The 16,450-nt window shown below is 40.4% G+C and overlaps 2 protein-coding genes across 2 annotated transcripts in view; both read left to right on the top strand.

Moving 5' to 3' along the window:
* The window catches only part of LOC128377369 (protein sidekick-1-like), a 242,410-nt gene extending 227,411 nt beyond the window's left edge, over window positions 1-14,999 (top strand). The window contains exons 35-46 of the mRNA XM_053337318.1: window positions 1,613-1,669; window positions 1,823-1,924; window positions 3,550-3,665; window positions 7,363-7,549; window positions 7,653-7,790; window positions 7,881-8,042; window positions 8,509-8,634; window positions 9,236-9,400; window positions 10,297-10,434; window positions 12,801-12,921; window positions 13,152-13,281; window positions 14,694-14,999. Coding sequence (XP_053193293.1) covers window positions 1,613-1,669; window positions 1,823-1,924; window positions 3,550-3,665; window positions 7,363-7,549; window positions 7,653-7,790; window positions 7,881-8,042; window positions 8,509-8,634; window positions 9,236-9,400; window positions 10,297-10,434; window positions 12,801-12,921; window positions 13,152-13,281; window positions 14,694-14,999 — 1,748 coding nt within the window. The remainder of the gene's footprint in view (window positions 1-1,612; window positions 1,670-1,822; window positions 1,925-3,549; window positions 3,666-7,362; window positions 7,550-7,652; window positions 7,791-7,880; window positions 8,043-8,508; window positions 8,635-9,235; window positions 9,401-10,296; window positions 10,435-12,800; window positions 12,922-13,151; window positions 13,282-14,693) is intronic.
* The window catches only part of foxk1 (forkhead box K1), a 230,364-nt gene that overhangs the window by 128,656 nt on the left and 85,258 nt on the right, over window positions 1-16,450 (top strand). The gene's annotated exons all lie outside the window — the stretch shown is intronic.

Genomic DNA, 16,450 nt, shown 5'->3' with positions numbered 1-16,450 from the left:
TGACTGTTTAATCATATTTAGCCAACATTAGCTCAATGAGTTGGTAGAAAATGCTGTCTCTGGCTCATTTTTACATTTTTAATGTTGATTAAAGGATCAATATGAAAATACTTACTATGTACATGATATTACCAGTTGATGATCTACGTAAAAGTAGCTACTTTTACTAGTAACTTATAGCTATAGAAACACAGTTTGCTTGTTTTGTAGTGTAGAACTAGTTTGTCTAAGTATTTAGTTAGTATGATGTGTGTGTGTTTGTGGTGTGTCTATCTAACTGTAGGGCCATGAGTCTAAGACCAATTTCTCTAAGGGGACAATAAAAGTATATTGTATCTTTTGGGACCAGTTTATATTTTCACACAGTATGTGTTAAGTTGTAACATTACAAGAGACAAAATATTAGGTTAGGGTCTAACCAGTGTGTTTAGCAAGTGTAAGGCTATCTCAGGTAATGTTAGCTTGTTATGCTAGCATTATCTTCCCCAAATCCAACACAGACCTGTTAACACTACTCTAAACACTCATAGCATCCAAGACCAACTTCCACACAGCGTTCAGCATAAACTGAAACCACACAAACTAACTTACTTAGTTGATGATAAGCTCCTTGGCCATTGGAAGGTATGCTCCGTTACTACTGCAGGTTGTTAGCTTGAGCTGGAGTTGCTGACATTACCACTTATATTAGAGCAGATAAACACACTGTTTAATCTGTTCCTTACACCTTTACTTTAGTGTTTATGGTTTTGAAAGGTCTAAAAAAAATGCACCACTCTAGAAAGACCACTTCAGCATGAGGAGAAATACAAAGCTTGACAGACCTGCCGTGCTTAGTTACGGTTGCTAAGTTATAATCCCTGTTTTGGGGAGGGGTTCAGCATACTTTTAATTGGTTGTTGTAGTTTGTCTTTGTGTTATTATTCTCAACAAAATACAGTCCAAACATTGTTTCATATATGTGAGTTGAGTCAAACACGGCAGATGATGCACTCCCTTTCTGTTTGTGACGACAATTTCATTAAATCATAAATAATGCCCGTTTATCAAGGTTAGCTGCAGTTTTTCTATCTACTGCACTAAACTCCCTTATTTAAGTGATGAATAAAGAATTAAATAATATGTCAATGGCAGTGCACATAATAGGTGAAATAAACAAAAAGAGAGAAATCAATATGTTTGTACAATGTCTATAACATCATCCATTAGTGTTATAAAAAAAAGACCTGGCTGGTGTTTACCACTTAACCAAATGTTTAGTGTTTTTCATTTTTAGAGGACAAAACTGAGAAAAAAATGCTTTTAGAGAGAGACCAGAGATGAACTGGTGTTTTTCTTATGCACTGCAACAACAAAATATTATTATGCACTGAACAGCTTGAAGTGCTTTATAGTAGACTGAATATCTGCTCCTTCACATTGGCAGATGGAAAAGCTGTGTCCGTGCAACATATTGTCTGACAAGGCTATTGAAACATAACAGTCTTTGAAACATTTTCCTCTTAAACACCGTCATTTTTATTGAATGGCATTATAATTGGACTGTTTATTGTTGAACTTGGAACATTTATTGATTTCCTCTCCATCCAACTTTTTTTTTCCTCTTCTCAAGCCAAGAGCACCTTTAAGACAGTCAGCAGTGCCTCGCTAACGGAGTTTGAGTTGACACGTAAGTGCTTAAAGATGGAACTGAGAAATACTTCTTTATGTTTTAGATTTAGTTTTAGTTCATTTGATAAGCAAGCAGCTTCTAAAATAGGTAACAATGTTTTTTGCATGCATGTTTTATGAATATTATTGAAGTATTATCATTTCTTTGTAGAACTGAAGAAGTTCAAACGCTACCAGATTGTTATGACGAGCTACAATATCATCGGAGAGAGCCCCCCCTCCTCCCCTGTTGAGGTGTCTGTTGGAGAAGCAGGTAGGTGGAAACAGAAGGACACCGTTGGGTTGATCACAATATCAATGTGTGATCTACACATCTTGTTTATGTAAATTTACACTTGTAGGATATGTTGCCAGAAAGGATGTTTCGGTATTGAACGTGGTTTTAAAAGCTTCCTCTCTCCCCTGTGTCACACGTTTAGGGCTTTGTTAGAAGGTTGAGTTTTGGGCATATAAAGGAACATTTAGTTTGAAGCTGAATCTTTAGATCTTGCTCTTATTACATCAGTTACCTTGGGGTTTAAAGATCCTCACACCCTCCCCCTCCTTCTCTTGATTTATACTACCTCTGTCTTTTAATTTGCAGTTCCTTTACAATATATCATTTTTAAGCGTGAAATCTCATTCTTGACCTTGGATATAGTAGTTTGACAAAAACAACTGCATGATACACTCAGTAGCTCAGTAGCAGTTATTATTTCAGTCATAACATTTCATATCACAGATGAAGACTGTGTGATGCAGTTGAATGTTTCAGAGAAAGCTAGTAAGTGTCTTTTAGTTGGAATTGTTTTGTCCCCTCATTTTCTTCTCTTCTTACTTCCTGCCCACACCTCCTGTCTTGCTCTCATTGCCCCTTGAGTGACATTGCAATTGAGAAGCCCTGTGGTGTGTGCGTGTGTGTGTGTGTGTGTGTGTGTGTGTGTGTGTGTGTGTGTGTGTGTGTGTGTGCACGCATGTGTGTGTGTTTGACTTAAGTCACTTTGCAGGACGCACCCCAGACATAAGACTAGTTAATTGGGGACGATTGGTAAAACGCTGATATGTAGGTCAGTGGTTTAGGGTTAGGGTAATTCTATGTAAATATCCCAAAAGTGACTTAAGTAAACCTGTGTGTGTGTGTGTGTGTGTGTGTGTGTGTGTGTGTGTGTAAGAGAGATGTGTGCACGCGCATGCACTTATCGTTGAGAGCTTTGCAAGGTCATCTTTTTTGTAGTGATGGCTCAACCTCTGTTTAACTTTCACCGAAGAGTCAAACCATGGATCCATTAGAGAGAGAGGAGTGCAAATATATCTTTTACACACACACACACAGTACTGCGAGACAGCTAGGAGCCACAAACATACACAAACAAGAGTGCAGGTGAACACACATGCACATTATGGTAGTAACACCCACACATTTTTGCAATTTCTCTCACAATCTCACACTCCCTCTATCAGACCAGCGCTGCATTCTTAATCAAAGGGTGTGTGTGTGTGTGTGTGTGTGTGTGTGTGTGTGTGTGTGTGTGTGTGTGTGTGTGTGTGTTTGTGTGTTTGTAGAGTTTAGTAGGCCATACATGTCACATAAAGAGGAGTGAGAGGTGAGGATAAGCAGGGGTGAGTGGGAAGGGAGGCAGAGAGGGTTGGAGGGGAAATGATGACATGGGGTGATATGGCCTTTTCTCTAGCCTTAGGTGCATACTGCAAAGTGTTCATGCATATGTGTGGTACAGTGGAGTAACAAGGTACTGCCTGAGGCCCATTCTAATTGGATGGGTAGAACATATCTTCCCTTCTTCACACTCTAACACCCAGCTACAAACACACACACTCACACACACACACACACACACACAGACATAGTAAACATCTAACATAACACATCACCCTCTGCAGCTCCATCGGTGGCCCCCCAGTCGATCCGAGTGTCAGCTGTGTCTCCCTCCATCCTGGAAGTGACCTGGGACACACCTCCCCTGGAGACCCAGAATGGACTCATCCAAGGATACAAGGTGATGCACAGAACACACAAACACACAAAGATTTCCTCCTTGTTGCAGGTGCATACAAGACAAAATAGACTCACAGACACTTATGAATGTCCGTGTCATAGAAAAACATGCAGCGGTGCTTCTGTCTGTATTTAAAATGTCCCTACTCTTGATCTTGGAGGGGTTTTGCTCTGCTGCACCTTCAAGTGTCCTATAGCAAGGGGTGAAAGAGAGAATTAAGTTAAGGGAAGAATCTGAATATCCTTTAATGGTTTCAATATCACTTCTCTGCCTGTCTCTCACCGTCAACTCCCCTGTCCCACCCCCTCACTCTTAGTACTTCAAACACAAGGTTATCTGTCCTGCTTTAGACACATTGATTTCTGCAGGAGTAGAAGAGGGAATGGAGAAGAAAGAAGGGAATGTAATATTTGCAGAGTGAAGGAATGAGACGAGCAAGTGATCCCTGTAGAATCCTGATTAGAGGAGAGGATCGAGGGAATACGTTTAAACTACCAGAGACGGATGGACACAGGGAGGGGAATGTGAGGCAAAGGGGGGGGTTAAGGAGATTAAGACGAGAGAAATAGAGCAAAGAAAGAATGTTTAATGAATTTATAGGTTCTGACTCTGGTTAACACTCCTACTCTGTTAGATGGGCAGCACAGACAGCAGGTTGGACTGAAGGTAAACTTCATTGCAAGTGTATTTTTTCAACAGTTTAAATGAAATGCTTTAGTGGGCTCGTTAAACACATTAAACAGGACAGTTAAGGGGTGACAGGAAATGCCATATCATGCTAGTCTTGAAATCTGTCAAACAGTCAACATGTAAAAGGTCGTAAAATGTTAATCGAAGCAGCAACAAAGATCCTTATGTACAAATTAGCTCATATTTTGATGTAACTGCAGACTTGCCTTGTACTATCAACTGTTACTAATGTTTTTTTGTCTTACAATTGTCAACTTAAAGACACTAGCATCATCCATCTTGCTATTTCTACCAAAATGGAGCCAGTCATTTCTAGTAGAAGTGCTACAGAAATGACAAAAGCCTGTACGTGATGAAATGTTCCTCCACCTGTGCAAAACAAACATCCAGATACTGTTTTTCATCAAGGCTTAAGATCCCAAATCAACTTTTTAACAAAAGAGATCTTCAGAAAATCCATTTAAGGTTCTTGATCCTATCAAATCACATCACAGTCACATTCAATCATGTTAACTTTAAATTGTTTTGGTGGAATAATCCGAAACAGTATCACACTCCAAAAAGTAGATCCTCTAAAAAAAAACCCTGCAGAGTGGATTACAAAATGGCCATGACTTTTTCTGTAGCCATCAGAACAAAGTATCACAAGAGATATTAGCTATTTTTTCAAATAAAATATTTAAACCTTGTATGCAGAAAGTAATACACTTCTATTTTAAATTGAGCATATGGATGAGTTATTCTGTATCTGATTACTGTAAGAGCTTTGTGAAAGGACAGCGATGGTATAATGCTGCCCTCAAGTGCTACTCATGAGCGGCTACCTCCAAGTTTGGAAGCAGTAAATATAGCTTCTAATGGTTTGTAGTGTGTTAGGAATAACAAAATGGAGCCCTTTACAAAACTAGCTCTTGGTAGTTTTTACTTTATATCCTAAACTGCACTTAGACCGTTTGTATAACAGAAAGAAACAACTTATTCAAACAAAAAATATAATATTGAGTGTTATTTACGAGACTGACCAAAAACACATTAACATAACATCACCTTTGCGATCAGTTTCTTGCAGAGGTCAGAATGATTGGACCATTCTCCCTTAAAGCATTTCTGCTGAATGTCAGATGTTAGGTATCATTAAAAACCCTCTTTTTTTGAGCACTCTGAACTCATGTATGATTATATTTAATTGAAGATATTGTACAGTAATAGCATGAATACCAAGTGGCCACATTATACTGCTGCATGTTGGTATTGTCTGCCAGTAAGAGAATCTGCTAGCAAGAAATCATATCAATCATTTATCAATACCTCTTAGTTACCATACTCACTTTGTATCCATAGTGATGGTCCACAGATCAACCAGCATACTGTCAAAACATAAAATATCCAGTTTGTCTGTGCTTATAAAGGCCACAGTTTCATGATCTAAGCTGAATGTATTTGTTCACCAATGTGAAAAAAGTAGTGTAACAGCTGCCATCAGTGGGCCTTTGGAGTATTTTCTCACTCTGAAGGCCCTTGTGTATACAAACTACTTTTTTTGATTCATTTCTAATGCATGAGGCTCAACCACCTCTGTAACCTTGTGGTTAGTGTGCATCAGATATAACTGTGCGCCTGAGGAAAGTCAAGCCAATTGCATGTCAAACAGAGTCTTTTTGCTGGGCTATTCAGGTGTTAAAGACATTAACAGATTAGTTTATTTCCTCTACATCCAGATGAAAAATATGCAGTAATTTCTAAATGCTCAGAGTTAATGGAAGCAGCTGTGAGTCTAAAGGCTCTTACAGTCCATGTGTACCTGTCCAGTACCATTATAGGTAAGAGGCAAGCTGTTGTAATGCAATAAACTGATTTTGTTACTATATGCATTAGGCTGTTTACTGGAATACAATATGAAGTATATGGCTCATCTTTTTCAGTCTATTTCATTGTGTATGATGTAGATTACAATATAGAAATCACAAGTTTAGGCATTTTCAGAAATTCTTGTTTTTTTTCAAAGTCGATGAAGTAACTCATTCTTCACATCAGCTCCGTTAGACTTAAACAATAGTGATACATTGATCTGTCTAAGGGGCCAAGATTTAGATTGAAGGATCAGATTTATGCATCATTAAGTTGTGACATTGACACGCTATAAGCTACCAATCTTAATATTAATATTGATCTCTTCATAAGGGTTACAATAATCAGGTGACCTTTGTTCTATTTCAGCTTACAGGGATCGACCAAAGTAGCCCGTGTGTCTTCATTACAGGCTGATGTCATCAAAGTTAATGGTCACGTCAATGATTATTGGTTCATTACCCCTTGAGCATGTGCAATCTGCAAAGAAATGGGCTAGAAGTGATGTGTAGGGTCTGCATAAGGTTTCTAAAAAATAGGAGTTAAAGCTTGACTTTTTGATTTGATTTGTCCAAATGAGCAAAACTCATGTTGTATGATTGCAAAGTTGGTCATGTGAGAGTTAGAAATACTGTGCAGTGTCAATAGCACCATATCCATTAAATTTAAGTGTGATTATATTGAAAGACAGACTGTTTTTGTTGCTCAGCATCAAGTTGGATTTATCAGAAAAAGCAAAGTATCCAAGTTTAGTTATTGAGACTTGGATGTTGGTGTGAATGCTATCATCTCAGTTGATTGGTAACTACAATAGCTCTGATAGAACAATGCAACATTATGCTTCTAAATGCTATATCATGTCCCTCGAATGTATTATAAATATACTGCTATCAGGTCATCTAAAGTAGTCTACATGTCTATTATCCTGTCAACAACAAAACAAGTCTATCCACAACCACTTTTCTCCTCATAGTAAAACTGAACACAAGGTCTTGGATTTTATATGGATCAATGAATGAAACAGACAGAAAGTAAATAATACATATGCAGCAGTTGGCAGAGATGAACTGAGGAAGAGAAGAAGACAAGAGCAACGGAAGATGTTAGCAGACTGATGAAAAGCAGAGTCAGTGTTGTGACAGTGTTTCTCATGTTGCAGATCCACTACTGGGAGAGGGACAAACAGAACCAGAGTGAGAAGGTGACAGTGATTTTTGTCCCAGACACCCGTGTGCACCTTACCAACCTGACCAGCTACACTCCTTACCTGGTCACCCTGACTGCCTTCAACACGGCTGGAGACGGCCCAGCTAGTGATCCCCGCGGCGCCCGGACCCTGCAGTCTGGTAGGGAGTTGTTGACAGTTCAGTTCCAAGCAAGCTTTATATTATATATTTTTTTTATTTTCTCTTATTCTTATCGCTTCTGTTATCCTCCATGTGTCTGCAGCTCCGAGCCAGCCGAGCTTCCTGTCCTTCTCAGAGGTGACAGGAGGAAGTGTCAACGTGTCCTGGGGAATTCCTCTGACACCGAATGGACAGCTGGAGGGCTACAGGGTCATCTACCAGCCCACTGCTCCTGTACAAGGTATGCATGCACATCATGTATACACATAAACAGAGAAATACATGTTAAGACTCCCGCTGACATTTGTTTGGGTTGTCTTTGTGAAAGCAGGAGTGAGTAAAATGGTCACAGTGGATGTGAAGGGCAGCTGGCAGCGATGGCTGAAGGTTCGAGACCTGATCAAAGGAGCGACCTACTTGTTCAGCGTTCAGGCTCTCACAGTCAGCTACGGACTACCCATACAAGCAAATGTCACTGCTCAGCCTGTTCAAGGTAAGCAGGGCCGTACCTGTGTGTGTGTGTGTGTGTGTGTGTCTCTGTGTGTGTGTGTGTGTGTGTGTGTGTGTGTGTGTGTGTGTGTGTGTGTGTGTGTGTGTGTGTGTGTCTGTCAGCATTAGTTTCAAGTTAAAATTGGAGTGGGGCTAGGCATGTACAGATATGTTCAGGTCATATGCAATAAAAAACTGCTCTTTAATGCCCTCAGACTCATGTCATCAATGTTAAATGTGTTCATTCAACTCACATGATAGTAGACTCTCATAGTGGACTAAGAAGTCTTTTTTTTCCTCTTTTAATTTGATTTATGCACTGACAAAACATTTAAAAATATTATATTAGTCTTATTGTTGCTAATAACTAATTAGCTTACTTAATAGTTATAGTTAAGGCAAGTACTAAATATGAGTAAATACAATATCCTTCCTAAGTGATAATAGTAAGTATGCGTGTGTCACTACAGGCACCCCTGGGTCACCTTTGGAGATGTCCATCACCAAGACGTCCTCTGCCCTCACCATCCATTGGACAGACGGAGATATTGGTGCAGCACCCGTGACTGGATATGTTATTGAAGCTCGTCCTTCAGGTAAGCTCCAGCAGACACACACAGGTTAGCCACATCTCACTTGACATGCACCTCTTCAATATGTGCAGTAATTCTTTCCATTAATCAAGAGGTTAAGTACTGGCCGGCACTAAACTGTACTGAGTGCAGCTTTCTCCAGTTTCATTAAGTCCTGCTGTGCAAATCAAGTCAACTCCAATTTTCTTATAAAGATTATTGGACGTGAAAGACAGTAAGTGAACTTCTATGGCAAGCTGTTTGAACACTACGCAGGGTAAAAGTAAAGAATTTGCCGACTGATAGAAATAGTAATATCCGTTTTATTAATAATAACTCCCCATTATCATCATCATTATCATCTTGAATATAATTGGACAATTTATGATTTTCTTTAATAAGAATTATGAAAGGGAATAATTGGAGCATGTTCTTTCTTGTCTTTGTCTGTCCGTCTATCAAAATGTGACTCAACTCTCTCTCTCCTCTCTCTCCTCTCTTTCTCTTTCTCTCTCTCTCTTTCTCTCTCTCTCTCTCTCTCCCTCTCTCTCTCTCTCTCTCTCTCTCTCTCTCTCTCTCTCTCTCTCTCTCTCTCTCTCCCTCCCTCTCACCTTCTCTCCTGCAGATGAAGGAGTGTGGGATTCCTTCATCAGACTCCTCCCTCCCACCAGCAGATCTGTTTCAGTGCCTCTGGAGCGTCTGAGGTCAGGGATCAGCTACGAGTTCAGAGTCATTGCTGTTAATCGCTATGGTTACGGACACCCGAGTACACCCTCTGCGGCTTTAGCTGGTAAACACACACACGCCACACACAAACACACACACACACACACACACACACACACACACACACACACACACACACACAGTGGTGACAGTCAGGACCCATGTGATCAGGGTTTGCCTGAATTTCTTTGTTGGTTGGATCTGAAGTAGGAAGCTACTGTAGTCACCGTAATGTGCGTTTGTGTCTGCTGCCATCTAGTGGAACAATCATGCAGCTACAACTGTCTGTGTAAAAATAAGGCGATATGGAAAGCAGATCTGTATTGTTGTTTTCCATCTACAGAATATCACCAAATACTTATCAATAAATCTAATAATTTATGAAAAATCTAATCCAGGCATTCATTCAGCTTCCTCTCTCTTACCCAATAAACTGACCTGAGGAAAGAGACACTTCAAATTATATAAAGCATTAGAAAGCATTCAGTCTATTTGAAAAATCAGCGGGGTGACTTTAATGACAGTAAGCACAACTGTGTCTCAGTGAGAGCCAGTCCTCAGAAACTATCATTTACAAATTGTGAGACAAAACTGTATGATCATGGTAGAATTTAAATAATCATTTTAGTCATTTATTAAACAAAAACGCCAAACATTTGCTGGTTGCAGCTTCCCAGAATTGAGGACTTGAAGGTTTTCTGTGACATACATGATACTGAAAATCTGCTGATCAGACAAAACAAGAGATCTGAAGGCATCATTGTGGGCTCCAAGGAGAAATATAAGGGGCATTTCTGTATTTTCTGACATTTTATAGACAAAATGACAAATTCAGAAATTGAATCGGCAGCTTAATTAATAATGAAATCAATTGTTAGTTGCAGGCATAGTAGACTTAACTAAAACATGTTGATAATATCTCCCTGATGTGTGTCCCTTCCTCCCTCTCTCTGTCTGCAGCGCTGTCGGAGCGTCCGTTCTATGAGGAGTGGTGGTTCCTGCTGGTCATGGCTCTGGTGGGGCTCATCCTCATTCTGGTCCTGGTCTTCACGCTGCTGCTGCATGGGCACAGCACCAAGTACAAGGCCTGCGGCACAGGTCTGTGGCTCTGATATTTAAATGTTAATGTGATGCTTAATAGGGGAACCTAGTGGGAAGATTTATTCAGTTGTGTGGTGACCTGGAGATTGCCACACAATTAGGACAATGGTTTGTTGGGATGTATTTGGGAGGTTTTTAGCACCTTAGTGAGAGATTGTCTCCCTGTGCAGGTGCACTACATGTACCTTCGACTGATTTATTGTGATTTATTCCAACTTTTATGATTGTGAAAAGTTTAGTCATGCACTCGTACTGTAGCAACATTGCCTCAAGCAGCCTTGTTGCTACAGCTCCACCGTAAGGTGTGTGCAACAGAGGAAAACAAGGTCAACTTTGTTCCTTCAGCAGGATAATTCAGGGTGAACGATGCCCTGAAGCGTCTCAGTAAGAAATTATCTCTAACTGTAATTTTCATGGGATTTTAAATATGGTTTTAGGTTGATGCTGAAAATAATCTTTATAATTAAACACAGGTTAATTGTAAAGCTTGTAATTATAATGCTCATAAACAATTATTAATTTAACTAGTGCTAGCTAATTTAACAACTTAAAATTATAATTTATGTATAGCTAAAATACTACATCTACAATGCCATCTAAGTGGAAAGAGTGACTGCTAGAGTTTAAAGTTATTAACACTGCATTATAACATGATTATTTTGAGACAAGTCTGCATGAATTACATTTTCAACACTTAATATAACCATTTATCAGCTAGATGAGGCTTCATAATAACTTACTGGTTAGATTAAACCATTCTTATTTGAGTATCTTGTTTGAATTAGGTTCTCGCCTCCGTTTAGAGATCGCACAAGGGAAAAAAAGCAGCCTCACTTCTTAGTGTTCCTCACTCTGATCTGCGTCGCTCTCTTATGTTTGAGCTTGCACCACCTCCGCAGGGTCAGTCACAAAGCTCAGCAGCCTGGAGCGGGAAGGATCAGAGTCAAGACTCAAGGATATGTCAGTGGGAAGGATGCTCACCAGCACGGGTTGAAGGACAAACTCTCTCTACATTATGACAAAGCATTGTTAGTTTGTGTGATGTGTTGCCCAGTTGCTCTTCTGAAGCTTTTGGTCTTTCATGTTTTCTTCCTGTTTTCGTCTAACTTTCTTCTCCTGTTAGGCTCACTCAAATGTTCTCAGTTGTGGGTGCAGCAATGCTTTTACTGTCACTGTGTGTATTTGTGGGTGTGGGTTTCTGTTTTTCTGAGGACCAATTTAAGTTTTATACTCAGGAAGTGAGAACATTTTTACTGACCCTCACTTTGCAATTGACCTTCAAAGGACTGTTTGAGGGTTAAGACTTTGATTTTAGGGTTAAAGGACGGGTCATGATTCATGCTAATATGAAGCTCAGTCTACTAAATTAGTCAAATCAAGTAAATATCTGTCAACATTACAGTATTTTTAGAGCTATAGTTCCACACAAAGACTGAATTTGCTGCTAAAAAGACTGTAAATGTGGCAGATATCACCTTGATATGACAAACTCAGACTGATGAAGCCTCTTATAAGCTTCAGATAAATGTTTAAATCTGTTTTTGCACAAAGTCACTGTATGGACACACCGTGGATTTTTGCTCCCATCACTTACACTGAAAGGACATTTGGGGATCTTTTAATAATTAGTATGAACAGCAGGAATGATTACAGTGAAGAAAACCTGTTTGAGTGTTCATATGGACACCTGACTGTTGTTTTAAGACAGATTTGAAAATTTGTGAAACTCTCCTTTAATGTTGGAATTGAATTGTGCGTGTGTTTGTCCTCGTTCATACACACCAACATCTGTAATACAGAGTTTGCCCTGAACAGCACAGGTTACATCAGGACAGCTGTTAATCTGAGTTGCCATGGAAACCAATCATGACACAACCTCTGGGCAGTGGAGCAATCAAACAGAATGAGGGAGGTGCTGTCGGTGGGGAGAGATCGAATGCATTTAGGGCGGCTATACAAGCATAAACAAAGAGAAGAATGAACAGGTGTTAGTGGGCAACAGGAAATGTTATATATGTTCAGCTGACTTTCAATTATTTAGAGCACCTTGGTTTGTTCCAGACAGAAATCATATTAATCTCAATTTGAAACATCACATTGTTTCCTTTATTGCTATTTTTATGATTTATGGTTATTGGTGGACAAATAATAAAGATACTCTGAGTTCCATTTTATTCCCTAGTTTTATTTACTTCTTACTCTCAAGCCTGAAAGGTCACTGAATACAAAATTAATGAAACTTTCAATGCACAACAAGTGGATCAATTTCAGAAAAAAACTCTCAGAGGAGTGACTGAACTTTTGTTGTTGTTGAATCTATCTGAACGAATCCCATTTGACTCCTTTTCTTTTTCCTCCTCCAGGGAAGCACGTGTCCACAGCGGAGGAGTCTGTGACTCTGGACAATGGAGGTTTCACCGCTCTGGAGCTCAACAGCAGAACGCTCAATAGCAAGAACTCCTTCCTGAAAAAGAACGGGACCAGGTGTGCAGTCAAACACAAGAACCCACACAGAAGCACATGCACACACACACACACACACACACACAAATGTATCATCATGTATACAACAACCTTATCATTTCTCAGCACCAGGTGTCACTCCTCTCTGCCTCTACAATCACTCTCTTTCCCAATGCTAATAATGCCTGACTAATACACATTCCTGACTTTTTAAAAAACATCTCAGATTAACTGTTTGTGTGTGTGTCCAGGTCTCCTCCCAGACCCAGCCCAGGTGGTCTTCACTACTCTGACGAGGACATTTGTAACAACTATAACGGAGCCATACTCACTGAGAGCACCACGCTCACTGAGAAGCCCACTGAGGTCTCTGAGTCAGAGGTATTTCTCTGCCTCTGATCATCTCTCGCTCTCATTTCGTCACTGCCTCTCTCAAATTCAAAAATTTCACTGGTCAAGAAAAAACATCTTAATACTATAGTACAGCACAAAAAGCACTAATTGAAGAGCTCAAGGACCCGTTGAACAGCACTACGTCGTGTTCTTAGAAGTGGGCTATAACCTGGATGTTATTAACATATTAATTATATCAAAGTGGATATTGTTGTTAAGCTTTCCAAATACCTTATGGAAATTGTGTATGTTCCCCCTAGTTGGGTATCACTGACACAATGACCAGGTATCTCCAGGTTCGAGTCTAGCCATGGACCTTTGTTGCATGCTGTTCTCCATCTCTCTTTCTCCATTTCTTGTCAGCCCCCTGTCCCTTATAACAGATAAAGCCAAAAGTATTTAAAACATGCACTAGCCGATAACCAACAATCCAAAATTCATCACAGAAAGACACTCCTTTTTATTTTTTCAATCCTCTGCTCAGTGAAGTCGTAACCCCATCTTTATACTGTTTTGTACAAATGTGAATACAAAATTGATCACACACAAAAGAAGGTCAAACCAGCCTGTTATTTTCATGCCACTATGAAACAATCTTGGCATTTTCTCAGAATATGAATTGGGAATAGAAATTGCAAGTGCTTTGTACAGAGCGATGTCGTTGGGAGTCGGGTCTTTCTTGTGAAAGATAAACAGCAAAGGCATCGGTGAAACATAAAGAGAAATCACACTAAATAGCTCTCTCTAACCTTTCTGCCTCCATCGTGAATTGAACACCCTGAACTGAAACAAATGGCTGCTGATTCAATTCATTTCAGGTTTATTTATATAGCGCCAAATCACAACAGGAGTTATCTCGAGGCACTTTTCACACAGAGCAGGTCTCTATTTTACAGAGACCCAACATTCCCTCATGAGCAGCAAGTGAAAACTCCCCTTTAACAGGAAGAAACAGAGCCGCACTTTAGGTGGGTGGCCATCTGCCTTGACTGGTTAGGTTGGAAAAGAAAGAAGGAGGGAGAGAGGAGAGAGAAGCACAATAACAATGATAATAACATCAACTCAACAACGATAATAATAGAAGTATGACTAACAGTAATTATAGCAGGACCACAGGGGTCCCTGCAGGCACAGTTGATAATGGGTCAGATGTGCAAACTGTGTCGTCTATCACGTAATTTCAGCATCTTCAGTCCATTCAATCATTTCCTGTCTTCTGCTGTCTAATGAAAGCACAAATAACAAAAAATATAAACATAAAAACAACTATCCACAAATATTTACTGACGATGGATGATTGGCTTCATGTTAACAGTAAAATTCCTTCCTGCAGGTTTGTGTCTGTGTTTTTCTTTCTAATTAACTGTCAGAATCTAACTCCTGTGTGTTTGTGTGTCCAGTTAACAGACAGCGACTACGAAGACGAGCAGCCCAAGCATTCCTTTGTGAACCACTACATGAGCGACCCCACTTACTACAACTCCTGGAAGCGGCAGCCTAAAGGCCTTAAAGGGATCACTGCTCCTTTCGCCTACGAGGAGTGCGCCACTGCAGACACAGAGCCCTACTACCAGACCGTGGTCACTCAGCACAGCACAGGCGGCGCGTACATGCCCACAGGGCAGCCTGCACACACGCATGTCAACCCCAACACCAACCCGCCAGGGTCACGCACCCCTGTGACGGGGTTCTCCTCATTTGTTTGACTCTAGAGACAAAATCTGCACAAAATGATACACACACATACACAAAATGAAGGAGGGGGGCGAGTGTGTGTTTGGACTAAAGGAGAAAATGCCAGCGGCTTCGGAGGAGAGGGGAGGACGAGATGAGGAGACATGGGACGGACTGATGATGATACAGCCCTTCATGCCCCAAAGAACTAAACCTACACTTCTCACTCGCCTTCTCCCCTCGTTCACAAAGATCCTCACTGTGTCGACGAGTGTGTGTGTCGCTCTCCTACTCTTTTACGCCTCTGTGTCACTGTGCTTACACACAGTTACTGTTCTCGTCTCCACATACAAACACACACATTCACACAGGCGTATACTACCAGATATTCATGCCTATTCCAGAGACTCTCCAACGAGAGGTAGAAGAGTAAATGTCGAGGAACTGGTGGAACCTGGAATTTCTGCACAACGCTTCTTCTTCTCTATTTTCTGTATTTACACACATAAGTGCACAAATACACACACATTCACCCTCTGAAGGGCCATCTCTGTCTCTCCTACTGGGAGAGAGGAACTTTAAGCTTAAAGAGGAGAATTATTAAAAGACGGCACAGAAGTGAGTAGCTTTTGTTGACGGACTGATTCATGTACACACACACGGAGCAGTCAGCTTTAAAAGACCACCACACGGAGGAAAAGAAAAAAAAACAATCAATAATCACAGTTTTTGAACTTGAAAAAGGACGGAGAGTGTGGGTGGAGGTTCTTCAGCACTTAAGGCATTCTCAGTGAGAGTGTGCGCGGTTTTAGAGAGCGATATGTGATGTTTGGGGTTTGGGTTCGAATATATGAAAATCATGTTTTTTACTGTCTACTGCCTGTTGTCAGCGCTCCTGTTACCGCAGCCTCCCAAGCCATAATGCTTGCACTGAGCCAAACCCCACACATTTCATCCCATTCTGTTGAAGTTTAATTTTTTACAAGTTTGAGCGTGTGTTTGAGTGTGACACGTGTGCATACAAGCATGCGTGTACGAATGGCTCTATGCTCAGTTTAGAAGCCTGTTCATCTGTCTCTGTTGTTCACAGCTAAGCAAAGGGTGCCATCGTATGTATGTTTGTATTTTTAAGCTGGATTTTGTACAGGGAAACCCTTTTTACTTGTGTGCCGTTATATGTAGCTCGGCCATGTGTGTGTAATGTTGTAGTTAAACAGCACTGGAGCAAGTTCACAGCCACACCGAGCGGTAAGAGGGGAAATGAGCGCAGTCTAGATTTAACACAAATCATGAAAAGTTGTATTGAATGAGTGAGCTGAAAACAAGACTGTAGGATATTTTAGAGAATCATGTCTTATTCAAGGTGAGTGTGACTGAAGTTTGAACCGTTTGAAGGCCCCAGAATCTTCACCCAGGCCTCAACTCCAGCAGCCGGGCTGACACACATATACGTACTTTGTACTTCTCTTAAGTGCAAACTAAA

Source organism: Scomber japonicus, chromosome 2 (assembly GCF_027409825.1).
Source record: "Scomber japonicus isolate fScoJap1 chromosome 2, fScoJap1.pri, whole genome shotgun sequence".
NCBI classification, from domain to species: domain Eukaryota; kingdom Metazoa; phylum Chordata; class Actinopteri; order Scombriformes; family Scombridae; genus Scomber; species Scomber japonicus.
This window is presented reverse-complemented; position numbering and strand designations above follow the sequence as displayed.